At 40.6% G+C, this 15,247-nt stretch overlaps 2 protein-coding genes across 2 annotated transcripts in view; one reads left to right on the forward strand and one right to left on the reverse strand.

The window, feature by feature from the left end:
- Nucleotides 1–15,247, forward strand: part of CEP85L (centrosomal protein 85 like) — a 393,742-nt gene that overhangs the window by 183,563 nt on the left and 194,932 nt on the right. The gene's annotated exons all lie outside the window — the stretch shown is intronic.
- The window catches only part of SLC35F1 (solute carrier family 35 member F1), a 249,007-nt gene that overhangs the window by 12,165 nt on the left and 221,595 nt on the right, over nt 1–15,247 (reverse strand). Inside the window, exons 5-7 of the mRNA XM_063124731.1 lie at nt 14,887–15,043; nt 9,107–9,159; nt 5,150–5,304 (exon numbers count right to left, since the gene is read on the reverse strand). Of these exons, the coding sequence (XP_062980801.1) occupies nt 5,150–5,304; nt 9,107–9,159; nt 14,887–15,043 (365 nt within the window). The remainder of the gene's footprint in view (nt 1–5,149; nt 5,305–9,106; nt 9,160–14,886; nt 15,044–15,247) is intronic.

Below are 15,247 nucleotides of genomic sequence, written 5' to 3' on the forward strand. Positions count from 1 at the left end.
GACTGGGAGAACAACAGGCAAAGTTTCTGTCAAATTAAACAGACAATATAAAATGTTGCACTGGATTAAGACGAATATAGAAAGCATGCTGAGTCAGACTAGGCAAATATCATTTTGCAGGGAACAATCTGGATGGGATTGCAGCAAGGGACAAAGGATTGCACTCCCCTATCCCCAAACCAGGTTCCAAAACTTGATACCCCCGCCTCCTCTTTGCCAATTTACTTTTAAAAAGCTATTCATGGAATTGCTAATGGTGTGAACAGCATCTTATCTAGTTTGGCCCTGAAACATTTATGGTGCTATAATACTGTGAGGAGTTTATATTTTATCTAGTTGTGCATTTATGTTACTCTTCCAACAATTTTATCTCCTTACTTTAAATTAGAAATGGTAGCTTTTTCCAGCAACATATATTCCATCCGAATTGTTGAAATGACTAAAATGCTATATTAAAAATAACTGCTAAATCGAAGATTAAACAGAATGAGTGATCTTGCCAGTACAGAATATAATTTATTGTAGTTGGCTTGCTGGTTAATGACTTAGTACAGCGTGACTGAGCTGTCTGGCCCAGAATGCATGGCTTTACTAGAAGAGAACATGAGATAAACTGCTTATATAATCTAATGGGAATGTAATTTTCTTAGAATGACTAAAATTCAGCATATGGTTTGCAAATGAAAGGCGTAAGAACCTAAGAAACCTAAATTAACATGAGCACTGAGGCCAGATTTACATCAAGCAGGATATAGCACCATGGAAGTGGTATGAAAGTGGTATATGGTATGTGTCAATGGGCCCCAACAGTTGTCAGTGCACTTCAATACCGCTATAAAGCAGTAGTGTGGCTCCTGCCTTTTATATACCGCTTTCATACCACTTTAATCGTGCAATATTCTGCTTGGTGTAGATGTGGCCTGAGAAAAACGGCTACTAAATCAGTCTGATGAAAACTTTGCTAGCATGAAAGCTAGAATTGCACTGGAGAGATTAAAAATTAGTATGTAGAGCAGTATGGGGAATGAGACTTCCTGAGGTCAATGAGGAATAATGGAATGTATATCCTTAATTTACCCCAGTATTATGTTAAGGCACGGTGCCTATTTGCTCTTTGTTTCTTTACTTCAGATTCCTCTCTCTCTCTCTCCCGCTCCCCCAAGCCCTTCCCCCATTCTCTTCACTGTGGGGAGAAGTGAATGCCCAGAATGGAAGGGCCCACTGTTATTTCAATTTAGGATCTTGCTTGAATCAAAGGATCCCATAGATTGCAGTGATGAGACAAAACTATTTTAGTTCCATGGAAAAGAACAAGAGAACTAGCAGAACAGGACGTGACAGTATTTAGTCTGTTAAGAATAATGACTGGATTAAAGTCTGAAATGTAAAAGGCCAAGAGAGAGAATGGAAACTGATATGTCCACACTGGACTTTTCAAACAGCTGTAGTCTAATTTCAGCAACAAAATACTTCACTTCTGTATGCACTGCTACTACAGTGGGAATTGTACTTCAGCGTTTCCCATGTTGTACCCTCATGCAGAGAAGAAAGTAGTAGGTATTCATTACTCCCTTGACTCGAGAAACAACAAATTAAAGCTTCTATTTTGAAAAGAGCACCCCGTTTATTCTTCTGTCCCGAAGGACAGAAGTAGTTATTCTGAACTGTCCACACTGTCCACTTTTCCCAATGGATGCTAAGAATTATGGTTGGACCTTCTACTGGGAGTTTAACACCTAACTACAGCTGGTGGTGTGAGAATCCTGCTGTGCAGGGACCCTTTCTGATGATAGTTCGGGGGGGGGGGAGCAGCAATAAACTGCTCGAGCGAATGCAGAACTTACTACTGTGGTCTTGCTGTGTGGGAGAAGATTGATAATAGGCTGCCTTTGGTCATTAGAAGCTTGCTTTCAAGATCAATTATTATTGATTAAAACTTCAGCTACATGGAAGTTCATTGTACCCAATCGTTTCTGGGCATTTTATAAAAGAAAAGAAATGCTATTTGCATTCTAATTCAAAGTCTATTTCAAAGTGTAAATCCCAACTCATTATATTTTAATAAAAAAATGAAATTAACTCCCTGCATTATAAATAGTCTATTAGAGCATCTTGTGATTTATTATTTATTAATTTCATTTCATTTCTTTACCGCCACATAGCTGAAGCTCTCTGGGCAGTTTACAACAATTAAAGTAATGGCATATTTCTGATTTAGTAGACCCCAGAATCTATGAACCAATATAGCACAGGGCAATCTTCCCCATCCTGGTGCCCACCAGATGTGGCATCCCTGGCTGGAGGATTCTAGAAGTTGTAGCCCAACACATCTGGAGGGCACTAGTTTGGGGAAGGCTGGCCCTGGATATTGACACGTGTGGGGCACATCATGCATCTTGACAGAAGCTCCACTCTAAATGTATTTCAAAGTGATGCAAACTCCTGAGACAGGAATCCTAACAAAACACTTAAAATGTTTTCCCCCTCCTCTACTTAGTTTCCAAACCTCTAAAGCTTGGTAAAGCTAGTTTCCTGCATTTCCTTTGATTTCCAGAGATTTATTGCTATACGTGCAATAAAGCTGACAGATGATAAAAGTAGCATCACAGAGAGGGGGGAAATCACAGCAGAAACCTGAAAGCATAATAAAATCATGTTCTGCAAGAGGTACTAAAATGCTCAGATGATTCTAATTTAGTATAAAGCCATTTACTTTCTACTGAAGAGAGGCTTTTGCCCATTGGTCAATCTGCTATAAAACAAAAGGGATAAATGTAGTTAAAAAGGGGTGCAGCTGAGCTGAAAACAGAACAGGTGGAAATCATGCAGAATAAACAGACCGTAGCAGGGTAATTAATATAGCCCATTTAATATTAATGTGTTATGCTTAAAGTGTTTGGGGACACTTTAAAAGCTTGCTTTCCTCATATAAAAACAATGCAAGGGAAACAAAAACAAATTACAGGACTGCATAAATAGAATTACAAACTTCACTAACAGAAAGTGAAATCAGAGAAAAAAAGACATTTCAACACATAACTTGCAAATGTTGTGTTAATTTACCTGCAATTCACAGCACCAGATTTTCAATAGAAAATTCTACCATGTTTTGACTAGCTGTAGTAACCTAGAAATTGCCTTATGTAGATTCTATGCAGACATGCTTAACCATGGTTTTTTCCTCCCCTTAACCATGGTTATCTGAAAATCAGGATGTGAAAATTTGGGGTTGGATCCAGATTTAGACTTACTTTCGAACAGACCCATTGAAATAAATGGGTCTTAAATTAGTTACAACTAACCCCCTCCAAATATTCTTCTCTGGATCAGATTAAAGAAGTATAGAGACTTTTTTAAAAAAGAAAATCATTATGGAATTCAAAGACTATAAAATAATTATTAGCATGTGAAATTGGAATACCGTTTCAAAATATTAGAGGGAACTTTTTTAGATTGTAGCGCTATGTAACCCTGTGCAACATAACCCCTTTGGTGGAATGTCTCAGAGCCCATGAGCCACAGTAGCCATATTCTGAGGGGACTGCAAGCAGAGATTTGGAGTAGAAGGGGAGGTAAGAGAAAGAGATGGAGATTTTAAAAGGAGGGTTCTGAAGAAGAAACTGTGAAGAGGCAGATACAGAGACAGAAAAGGGAGGTCCTGAGGAGGCTGAGGGGAGGAAATCAGGAAACGGAGTAGCAGTAACATTCTGCCTTCCAGCCTATTACCAGTCAACCAACTGCCAGTAACTGAAGTACAGCTACCTTGAGTCCTGGGCTGCATTGCCTGAGACAGCTTTTAAGAAATCACCTGCCTGTGCAGGCTGTATAATCATTAATAATAATAATAATAATAATAATAATAATAATAATAATAATAATTTATTTCTTACCCGCCTCTCCACTTGGATCAAGGCGGGGAACAACAGTGAATATAAAACACATAAAAACTGATTAAAAACATAATATACATGGTTAAAACATCCTTAAAACATCCTAAAAACAATGCACAAGTCCTTCATCTGCACATACATCACCCCTCACTCATCCCACTATTCTGTCAGACCAGGTCCCATGGTTCCCATCACCCCACAGGGTTGCTGGTAGGAAAAGGGGTGGTGATAATAACTGTATTAAGATGACTGTAAACAAGGGTATCTTTGCCATTGCTGTAATGTTCCCAGGCAAGCCCATTAATTCTTGTAACAATAAGCTTTTGTAGACAAATAAAAGCTTTCAACTATTCCAATGAAACATAGCATATATCATGAACATGTTATCCAAGTTTTAGACAGTAACTTTGATTCCACCCCCCGCCCCCCACCTTGGAACTTACATAAGAGTGGTTTTTTTCCCCAAAACTGATATCACTGCTTAAGTTTTCTAATTGGAAATGTCAAGTATTAATTTTTTTAAAAAAACGAATCAGCAAAGAGTCTCAGTTGTTTCAAGACAGAGTTGAATAAATTTATACAATCTATTTTATTATTATATTTATTACATCTAAGCCAAAATTATTCAATTCTTTGTGTTCTTCACAATTTTGGGGGTTCATTTGTCTATATTTAATTTGGGTGGAGAAGCTGGGAATAGTTCCAAGGATCATTTATTGGTGATTTTCATGTCTAAAAGATTACCAACTCATTTATATTGCCAACTCATTTTATATTGCCCATTGTATCTCTCACTTGACCCAATCATGTAATCAAGTCTGGTTGGTTACGTAGTGTTACATATGACAATGTCCCATTTGTAATGTGATCTTTAATAAGCTAAAATCACCCACATGACAAATTCAGGGAGGAAAAAGAACCTACAGCTGTGTGGAGAGAATTACACTGAAATAGCACCACGGACCCCTGAGGTTGGAGTTTCTCACCACCTCTCTCCAGTAGACGCTCTCTCATCTGCTGCATACAACTGACAGTGAAGAAGTGTAGTGTACATTTCCATAAGGGACATCACAGTTAGAGAATGGATTTTATGTGTGATGGGCTAGTGCTCTCCAATAAAATGTAAAGTATATAGTTGGAGTGGAAACAGTTTGGTAACTGTATCATTCCCCCACCCCCACCATATTGATTCTCCTATATTAACTATCTGTTGGTGAGAGAGTAATATATTATTCAAATGCACAACCTGCTCTATTTACCTTGTAGTAGAAGAGAAAGAATCCACAGAAAAGACTGTACAAATCTGCGGTAAGGAGGGATAGATTCACTGCTGTTGCGCTAGTTTTCTTGATAACTACAGGCATAAAGCTGTAGAGGCCAAACATACAGGCACTAAAGCCAACATACAGCAATCCTAAGAGAAGAAAGAACCAGGAAAAAGAACACGATTAGTACTGTCTTCCAAAACCTGCCCTAAAGGCACACTTTCTGCTGAGCACTCTACAGTATTTAGAAGAAAATCATAGGCGTGCACACGGGGTGTGCTGGGTGTGCCCATGCACACCCTAGTTTCCCAGGGCTGCCTCTGCAGCCATTAGCATCCCCGGGGGAAATATGCACACTTTCTGGAGGCCCAAGAAAGTGGGCTTTCCCATCCCCAGTGGGGGGTGAGAAAGCACAGTTTCCCCTCCTCTGCTCCAATTGGGGCTTTAAGGTTTCATTAACCCTAATGAAATGAGCTGCGCACACCTCTGAAGAGAATTAAGACTTCTTTGAGATCTTTGGGATAAAAGTGGTACATGAGGTGGCACAGGGGACGGCCACATCAACTTGTGTATTTATAAAATGAAGATGGTTCAATTCCTTTCATAAGGAGAGGAGGAGATTTTATTGAGTTTGGGACACATGGTCACTCAGTGGTGCAGCTAGGTAATTTTAAACTCTACACTTGATGGTCTGATGGCTCCTCCTTTTTTAGACAATCATGCTTATTGCTTCCATTATGAAGCACCCAACTAATATTTATCTTCTCCCCTCATCTGGTAACCTCCATTCCAAGCTTTTCAACTGTTTTTACATCCTTGACACGTCAGAGCAAACAAACAGTTTGCCAATCCTGCTGAAAAAATGAAAAGAAACACTTCAAGTACACATAGTTTCGCATTTTAAACTCATTTAAATCACACAGGACTACAGGAATGAAATGGGGTTTGCTTCTACAGTAAACACATTTGCTTGGGAATAAGCACCATTTTGTTGTGGAGAATAATTATACATTTTAAATGAAATAATAATAATAATAGAAGTCCTTATCGTCACAATTTGTGTATCTTGGGTAGGCAACTAAGCAAACACCATTGCAACAGTGGAACATTTTACAGACAACAAATTATAACTGAACCACTCTGAAAGTCACCTCTATAATAAGCAGAATTTGGTACGATCATCACTTGTTTCCTAAACACAAGATTTACCTCATGAAGATTTACCAAGCACTGCTACTGTTTTGTGAGGAACTTGCACGCATGTAGGTGCATCTATGGCAGAGGTGGGACCCTTCTGTTTCCCCTGAGAGTTGCATTCCCTCAGTTAAAAGTCATTGGGGGCTGCATACTGCTGTGGGCATGGCCAAAGCACACCCACACTTCCCATTCACACACAACACAGACAACAAGGAAGGAGATCACAGGGAAGGAAGATTTATACTCCCCTCTCTGTCACCACCACCACCACCACCAGCTGCTTGGGGAAAACCTGAATGGTGACAATAAGGTGGCTGCTCCTTTATAAACTGCCACTTCAAGGTGTTCCAGGTGCCTTGAAGCAGTTAGTCCCAATGAAGTTGGCTTTTCCTCACATCATTCATATTTCCCAATGGAAAAAGTGAGGGGCAAGAGAAGCCTTTGGGAACTGCCACATTATTGTGCTGTGAGGTGGTAGCTGGCTTCCCTCACCTGTCCCAAGAAGCAGTGCTTAAAGAAGGGGTGGGGGGTGGGGTTTCACTGGGCCTTTGGTGATGTGATGAGGAGGTATCACAGGCCAGAAACGACCCAGGGAATGGAGATTCCCCACCCCTGACCTACAAACAGATTACTTCTTTATCTCTTAGCCTGTATTCATATATTATGCTTGACCATGGTTTAGCATGACGTGTACAAGCAGGAATGAACTGCATGAAATCTTGGATTCCCATGCTCTTCCCCTCTTCTCCTCCCATCTTGTTTGGAAGAGGAACACTTTTAGCTTTGGTTAACCACAGCCTGCTGTATAATCTGGAACAACAAGCTGTGGTTATAATTCACTAAGGCTAGCTTCAAGCAAGAGGAAATTAAAGCTTCCAAACTCCTCTTCTTGGCCCTATGGGAGGAAGAAGTGAAAGGGGAAACACCCAACTTAGAGGCTCGCTGCAGCTTATTCTACTCACACTTGTTTAGTGTGATGTGCAAACACAGTCATAGAGTGAATTGTTTTAGTGAGGTGTATGTTTTTGCTAAAGAAGAAAGTAATAATAAGAAGGTGATAGGAGAACTATTTGGGGCTATATTGGAGCTGCAAGTTTTCTGCCTGAAAACTTGCAGCTCCATCCGGTAAATTTGTAAATTTACACTGCAAAGTATCATTTCCCCCTCTCTCCCTAAAAAGGGAAATTAACCCCAGAAGGCTCTTAAAACTCTCCACTGCTTGACAAAAGAGAGCAACTATGCTTCATATTGATTTGTTATTTGGTTCTGGAGCCACACTGTAAAACTGCTAAGACATCTTGTGGCAGAGGCTCGTGGCAGTTGTGCAATGCTCTGTTAAGGTTTCAGTATAATTAGCGGAAATGATGAGTGAAAGCCCAAGGGGAGCAGCGGTCTGCTGTGTAGCGTATTAGAACTCTACTGCTCAGGGATTCCCCCCGTCACCAGTTGACTTGGGAGTGCTTTTTAACCTGCTGCTTTTGATGTTCATTCCGAAAGTAGGTTAACAGGGAGTTGTTGACGCATTATCAACACATTATCTCACTCCTCGTTAAAAGAGCCATTTGTGCTCAACACACCGTTTTACATTATCCAGCATTCATATCTTGTTCTTAGATTATTCTGTCATTACAAATAACAAAAGCCATTTTTTGTTGCAGATGTCGTACCTAAATGTCGATTCTTATAGAGAAAATTATTTGCTTAGCAGAGCAATGCCTTTGCCCATAAATGAGTTTCTCAAATTGAAAGGGGTATATCCGGTTTACCTTGAAAGTGAAATTCAATGCGGAATTCATTGTGTATGACATCTTTAACACTGGGGGAAGGCAGGCAGGCAGGCATTGCTCATCTACCATCTTATTTTTTGGAAGCAATTAGCCATTTTCAAACATGGGTGTCTTCCTTCAGTAAAGATTTTGGGCAACTGTGACATCTAAAGTTAGGTTGCTTTCTTGCTTTCTTGCTTTGATTGTGGCTGCCATTGTTTAATGTTAGTTTTGGAACTGTTCACTCCTATTGCTTTATTATCACACTCTGCTGTCAGGCCAGCTTTTTAAGAAATTCTTATGCTTATTCTGTACCTAAACTATACAGAACAGGAACTATGTAAGGTGCTATAGAACACAGAGAGGGAATTGGTGGCCCATGATCTCAATCTGTTGCCTGTGGGCTTCCCATCTAATCCCCAACGTAGAGGTGAACCCAAGGAATGCTTCCTCTTCACTATGTAGTGCCACCACTTTCTGTTAAGCAAGCTGAGGCTCAAAACTCTCCTTTCCCCAGTGGAAACAGCAAAAGAGGCTTTGGGAGAGCCCTCCATGTGCTATTATTATTGCATTTTTATATATCCCACCTTTTTTGAGTTCCCGCCTCCAAGGAACTCAAAGCGGTGAACATAATCCTCCTCCTTTCCTCTCAGCCACTCACTTTCACGTACTCTTTGCTACAAGTGAGTATTTGAGGTACCTAAGAGAGGACTTTGCCAAAGCTTCTGTTGCTGTTCAGTAGCGGTGAGATAGTGTTAAAAACCTATTCCTTATTTCCCAGCTGAAGGTAGAAGAGTCAACATTTGCCAGCATTTTGGTCTTTGCTTAATTCGATATCTGGCCCCTGTGAAGATAACATTCTAAGCTACAGTTGTTTCAAATATTGGACAGTACTAGGCAAGGATGCTACAACATTGCCTATTCAACAGCAGCAGCACACATTTCAAATATTAGCAATAACCATTAATGCATAGACTTGTGCTCTTACCTATTTGCCAATCCCAAGGAACTTTTAACAACTCCTTGTGTTCCATTATGGCACTGGAGTGGGGGGGGGGGAAATAAAGATAAAAGTTTGAAGACAGAAACAAATTATTTCCAATTATTTCCCTAAAGTTAAGATAAATAGGTTTGTAGTCACACACTTCGGAAAACTCTTACACAGCTTAAATACTGTCAAATCTGTTTAATCAACTCTGTCTTGTTTGAAAGGTAATCCACAGAGTAATAATAGTCACCAACACACAATTTTGAGCTGCTTTAATGAAACTGGGCCATCTGCCCAAAGCTTCACATTCACTCTATAAAATATACTGGCATTTATTATGTGTGTTAATATTTTTGAGAGCTCTCCAACTGAAATATTAATAATGTATTTATGTCAATTATATTTTCTTTTAAGCTTCTCTGCAGCAAAGACAAATCCAAATAAATCACAGGCAAGAAGTGGCTGATTGCATAGAAATGAACATTATGGAACAGACATATAATTATGCATCAAAACTGGAAAGGTTGAGATCAAGATTATTTATTTATTTATTTATTTATTTATTTGTGTATTACATTTATATCCCGCCTTTTTTCTCTCCAAGGAACCCAAGGCGGCATACATTTTCATGCTTGCTAGAAATAGCATCATTGCTACCATTTACTTGCTTGACAGAGAGCCAGTGAGCAAGTAGACAGTGTGCAGGTTTGCACATGCCTGTTGCGCTTTATTTATTTATATATTTATTACTGCATTTATATCCTACCTTTTTTCTTCCAAGGAACCCAAGGCAGCTTACATAGTACTCCTGCCCCCCTCCATTTTGTCCTCCTCACAACAATTACCCTGTGAGGTAGGTTGGGCTGAGAGTCTGCGACTGGCCCAAAGTCACCCAGTGGGTTTCCATGGCTGAGTGGAGTCTAGAACCCGGATCTCCTGGTTTCCAGTCCAAGACTTTAGCCACTACACCATACTGGCTCTCAGTATACCTCATACTTTGATCAGTTCATTAACATGAATGTGCAGTTGATTCTATACATGCTTATTCAAAAGTAATTCCCACTGATTTCTTCTGAGGTTGAACAGAGGATTTCCCCAAACTGGAGGAATGGGCATCAAAATAAATGTAGTTCAATGTAAGCAAGTGTAAAGTGATGCACTTCTGGGGCACAAATTCCAACTGGATCAGAGCCAACAGTGACTGACCAAGAAAGGGAACTGGGATAGAACCGCCCAGAGAGCTTCGGCTATTGGGCGGTATAAAAATGTAATAAATAAATAAAAAGTAAATAAATAAATAGTTTGATGAAAATGTCGACCCAGTGAAAAAGGTGATTTTTCTTGTGGGGGATCATTAGGAAAGGAATTGAAAATAAAGGTGTCAATATCATAATGCCCTCATACAAATCTATGGTGCGACCATAGATTTGGAACACTATGGTGACCATAGGCTGGAATGCTGTGCGCAGTTCTGAATTGCACCTCAAAAAGGATATTGTAGAGCTGGAGAAAGGGCAGGAAAGGGCAGCCCAAGTGATCAAGGGGATGGAGCAGCATTGCAACATTTGAGGCTGTTTAGCTTAGAAAGAAAGGTGATGGAGATGTATAAAATTATGTATGGTGCGGTGAAGTGGATAGGGAACTTTTCTCCCTCTCTAATAATACTAGAATCTGCAGTCAGCCAATCAGGCTGAATGGTGGGAGATTCACGATTGAAAATAAGTACTTCTTCACTCAGCGCATAATCAAATTGTGGAATTTTTAACCGCAAGTTGTAGCAATGGCTGCCCACATGTACAGCTATAAAGGGAAATTTGACACATCCATAGAGAATGCTATAAATGGCTACTAGTCATGATGGCAATGTATCACCTTCAACATCACAGAAAGTATTCCTCTGCGGGTCATTTGCTGGGGAAAATGAGTGAGAGGATGCTATTGCGCTCATGTCCTTGTGGACTTCCCACAGGCATCTGGCTGGCTGCTGTAAGAACAGAATGCTGGACAAGATAAGCCTTTGGTCTGATCCAGCAAGGCTATTCTGAAGCTGCACTTAGCTTGCTTAGTGCAAAGAGTAAAGCTAGCTGGCTAGCAGAAATCACTGCTGGCTACACCAAGGCCACCTGCAATTTCTAGATTTAAGTATAAACAGTTGCTCATTTGGGTCAAATAAGAGTGGCTTCCTTGTGGACGTATTTAGAGTTGTAGCATTGTAACTACCCACATCACACACACACACCCCTTACCTTTGGATCAGGAACCCTGAAAACTCTTTGAATCTCATGTTGATAGCACCACTTTTTTCTCATTCTCAGCTCCAAATCTTCAGAATAGGAATACTAATAATATTATGGACCTGCTAAAAGGATTACTGAGTAATGTATCAGAGGAAGTAAGCCTATATACACCAGTTGCTGGCGTCCTGCTTGAGGGTTCCTGGTCGACAGCTGGGTGGTTACTATGCGAACAAAGTGCTGGACTAGATGGACCCCTGGTCTGATCCAGCATGGCTCTTATATTCTTAATGTATGCATTACTGTAATAATACAGGTTTTGTGCAGATTGTAATTCCTCTTCAGAAATTATTTTTCTGTGAATCTGTGGAAGGGGAAGTTGGCCCACTTGCCCTGCCCCTAATATCAACATGCCCCCAGCTTCACTCTCAACTTTTATATTTTCATTGGCAGGTCTGAATGGGGAGCTAATGTACATATAACTGTAAGAATAAATGCAGGATCCCACTTCAGATTTCGCACAGAGGTCAGGGGGCAGAGTTGGTCGGCATAGCAACTCAGGGACAGGGCTAGCAGCCATGGCCCTGTTGCCCCTTCCATGTGTTCACCGAAGAAGGCTCCAGTATGAGGGCGACAAAATTTGTTGGTACATCTAGACGACTGTACTCTCTTTTCTGCATTTGAACTTTTTAGGTCATTGTATAAATAATACATAATTTAGTACTTACTGTATTTTTAGTTTTGGTTTTAAATATTTAAAACATTTTAACCGATTTATCGTCTCAGACATTTAAAATCGTAAGTACAGTTTTGGGCAGTAACATCATCCTCTCTATTTCTGATGTTCAGGATGTGAGTGCCGATGCTTCTGTAGCGCCATCAAATCCACATACAAGAGGAAGGTATTAGTAGCCTCAAGGGAAACGCCATGGCTTACAGAATTATGACAAGCCTTGGGGAGGGGAGGGGAGGGGAGGGGAGCGGAGGGAGTTAAAACAATCCAAAGGGGACTGAACATGCCCAGTGGCCATGGCATGCTGACAACTGGGGAAATAAATGGAAAACCTAGTGGGAGGTTGAATGGAATGGAACATTGCGGAGAAGGACATTGTGGAAACAGGAGCTTTTAACTTTGCAACAATTTATGGGTGATCCTACTTGTTATGCTAGAAGAGCATGATTGGGTTGCATGGATCTTTTGCATGTGCTTTATTACTTTGAAGAGGGCTTATGTTGCATAATTGAGAATTAGTTCACAACCCTTCAACTTTAGCTTATTGCTAATGTTTAAAGGTACAATCCCTTTGGTGTGGATTGCTCTCAAAGTTAACCTGCCTCTTACTTTGAAAAGAATGTTCTCCAGACCTGCTGATTCTAACATTCTCAGGACAGTCCCGCGGGCTGCTTCACCCATTTTGAAACAGTTTTATTGGCTGATGGTCTCTTTCCAAGGACATATGGGATCTTCAGAGTTACACATAGCTTAACAGTGTCTTTCCAACATGAGACCGCAGACATCTCTCTTGGCTCCCGCCAGGTTCCCTGCCCCTTCTGATTTTAATTTTATTTCTTGAGATTGTTTTAATTAGTGGTGGTTGATTTTTACTGGGAGGTTGGCATTCTACAAAGCAAAGTGCCACCCTCTAGCACCATCTTTATTTGGGTTCAAGGGAATGGTTTTGTGCTTTGGAGCTCAGGCCTCATCTCTACCTTGTGCTTTGGTTTGGGGGCAAGTTCCTTTTCTTTTAATCTTATCAGTTGCCTTCTGGGAAATGAGCATTTGTGACTACCTATACTCACTATGACAACCATTTTGTGAGAGTGCCAACACACACTCAAAATTCCAAATGTGCCCACTGGCCCAAAGAGTTTGGGGACCCCTGACTTAGGACCTGTACACATGAAGAAATGCCTACTCCCACATATACCTGCCTGTGCATTAAGAGAATCATTGGAGACCTTTCTCCAACTGGGTATTGAGGGCCTTCTTGATCTGGGAAATACGCTCTCCAGGGAGGCTTGTCTAGCACCTTCTTTCATATCCTTTTTGTGCCAGGCCCAGAGAGAGACCTTTTAAATTCCCCTGGTCTTTACAAATATTGTAGGTCTTGCTTTATTTTATGGTGAGGCTTATGAGTTTATCAACTCTGCTCTTTTAATTATGTGGCTGTTCTTGGTTTTGGTTCTATTGATTCATTTAATGCTTGTTAGATACCTTTGAAACAAACACTAAAACAAACTAGGCTGCACCCAGAAAACTAGCATGTCAGAGAAAAGGACTGTAGCCTACTCATCTCCCTGACATGTTAGTTTTCCTATGAAGGACGTTTTCCTGAATGTGGAAGAGCATTCTACAATCTAGCCCTCCCACCTGAGTCTCAAATGGTACAGTTCACTAATGACTCTACCACGTTGCTTTTTCTGCATTTCTGCATCATTTCAGAGGTCGGGGAAGAAAATGCACTTCTGCGGCCCTTTGTGTATTTTGCTTTCTGAGACTCAGTCTGACTTTATTTCCCACAGAAATGTTATTTTTTCAGGTTGACAGGGAGAGCACCACAGCATGAAGTCACCCTTGGGGCCGGGCATACTCAGTATTACTACCCATGGGCCAACGGAGGTTTCGCAGAGCACTGATTTAGAACATGACTGAAATCCATTACGCTGAAATATTAGACGTGTGCGTGAGAAAAACACAATAAAGAGTCACACTGTACACAAAAGCTATCCAGTCTCAGAAAATAAAAGGACTGGTGCTGCAAATCTGAAGATAAGAAACAAGCTCATGTCCTGCAGCCGCAAATGTTACACACACACACACACACACCCCTCTCTCCAGTAACATCCCTAGTACTCTGGAAAGGTTTTAAAAGCCATCGTATGTATCTTAGCATATTATTTGGTTATCCTTTATTTTTAAGGACCAAACTAGATGTTACATATGGTTGCCTGTAAATGTTCCATTTGTGAGGATGAAGGCAGCTGCAAGGTGTTTCTAAAAAGCAGCTATCAGGAAAAGGGTAAAGTACCTCCCTCCATTACTCTTTTAAAAACAAACAAACAAACCATCAAAAGAATGTTGCACACATTGAAAGCCAGTGTGATGTACTAGCTAGAATGTCAGACTAAGACAAGGGAACCTGGATTCAAATCACCACTCAGCCATGAAAACTCATGGGGTGACTTTGGGACAGTCACTACCTTGTAGCCCAGCCTACCTCATAAGGTTGTTGTGAGGATAAAATGGAGGGAGCCACAATGTATGCTGCTCTGAGCTCCTTGAAGGAAGGACAGGATGAAAATGGAATGAAGTAATTAATAAACTGAATGGCTCGTTTGGCCCATTCAATAACTCCTTGGCAACTACAAAGCTAACCTTCTTTTCCATGAGCAGATACTTTATCTGAAATGAAACGATAGAGGTGCTGAACTGGGTGGAATCAGGAAATGTCCAATGAAATAGTGAGCGGAGATGGCCATAGCAGATTGCTGGTTTTATTGTGAAAGAAGCAGGCGGCTGCCTTTTTTGTTTGTTTGTTTACTTACAGCTGAATTCCACTGAAGAAGGAACCAAAGAGTCCAATCATGCCTAGGAACTCCACCCGACTCAGGTTCCGTACGATGTACTCTTCACAAACATTGGAGATGCCATAGAGCGTGGCCCCACCTAGTACTAGAAGATCCCCTATAAGTTTATTTTCTCCTAGGAACAAAAGTATGATTAAAAAGCACGTCATAATTTGCTTTCAGAAGCTCAGTTTTATCACTTCAAAAACTCTCACTTGATAGCTTTAATACCACAGAGTTCCTCTTCCTCTGAAGGTGAGTTTACACAGGAATGCTAATTGCGAACGTAGGACAGATAATCCAGTTTAAATGTAAAAAGACAGGGCTTTCATATAAGCTA

This window comes from Elgaria multicarinata, chromosome 4, assembly GCF_023053635.1.
Source record: "Elgaria multicarinata webbii isolate HBS135686 ecotype San Diego chromosome 4, rElgMul1.1.pri, whole genome shotgun sequence".
Classification (NCBI taxonomy): Eukaryota; Metazoa; Chordata; class Lepidosauria; order Squamata; family Anguidae; genus Elgaria; species Elgaria multicarinata.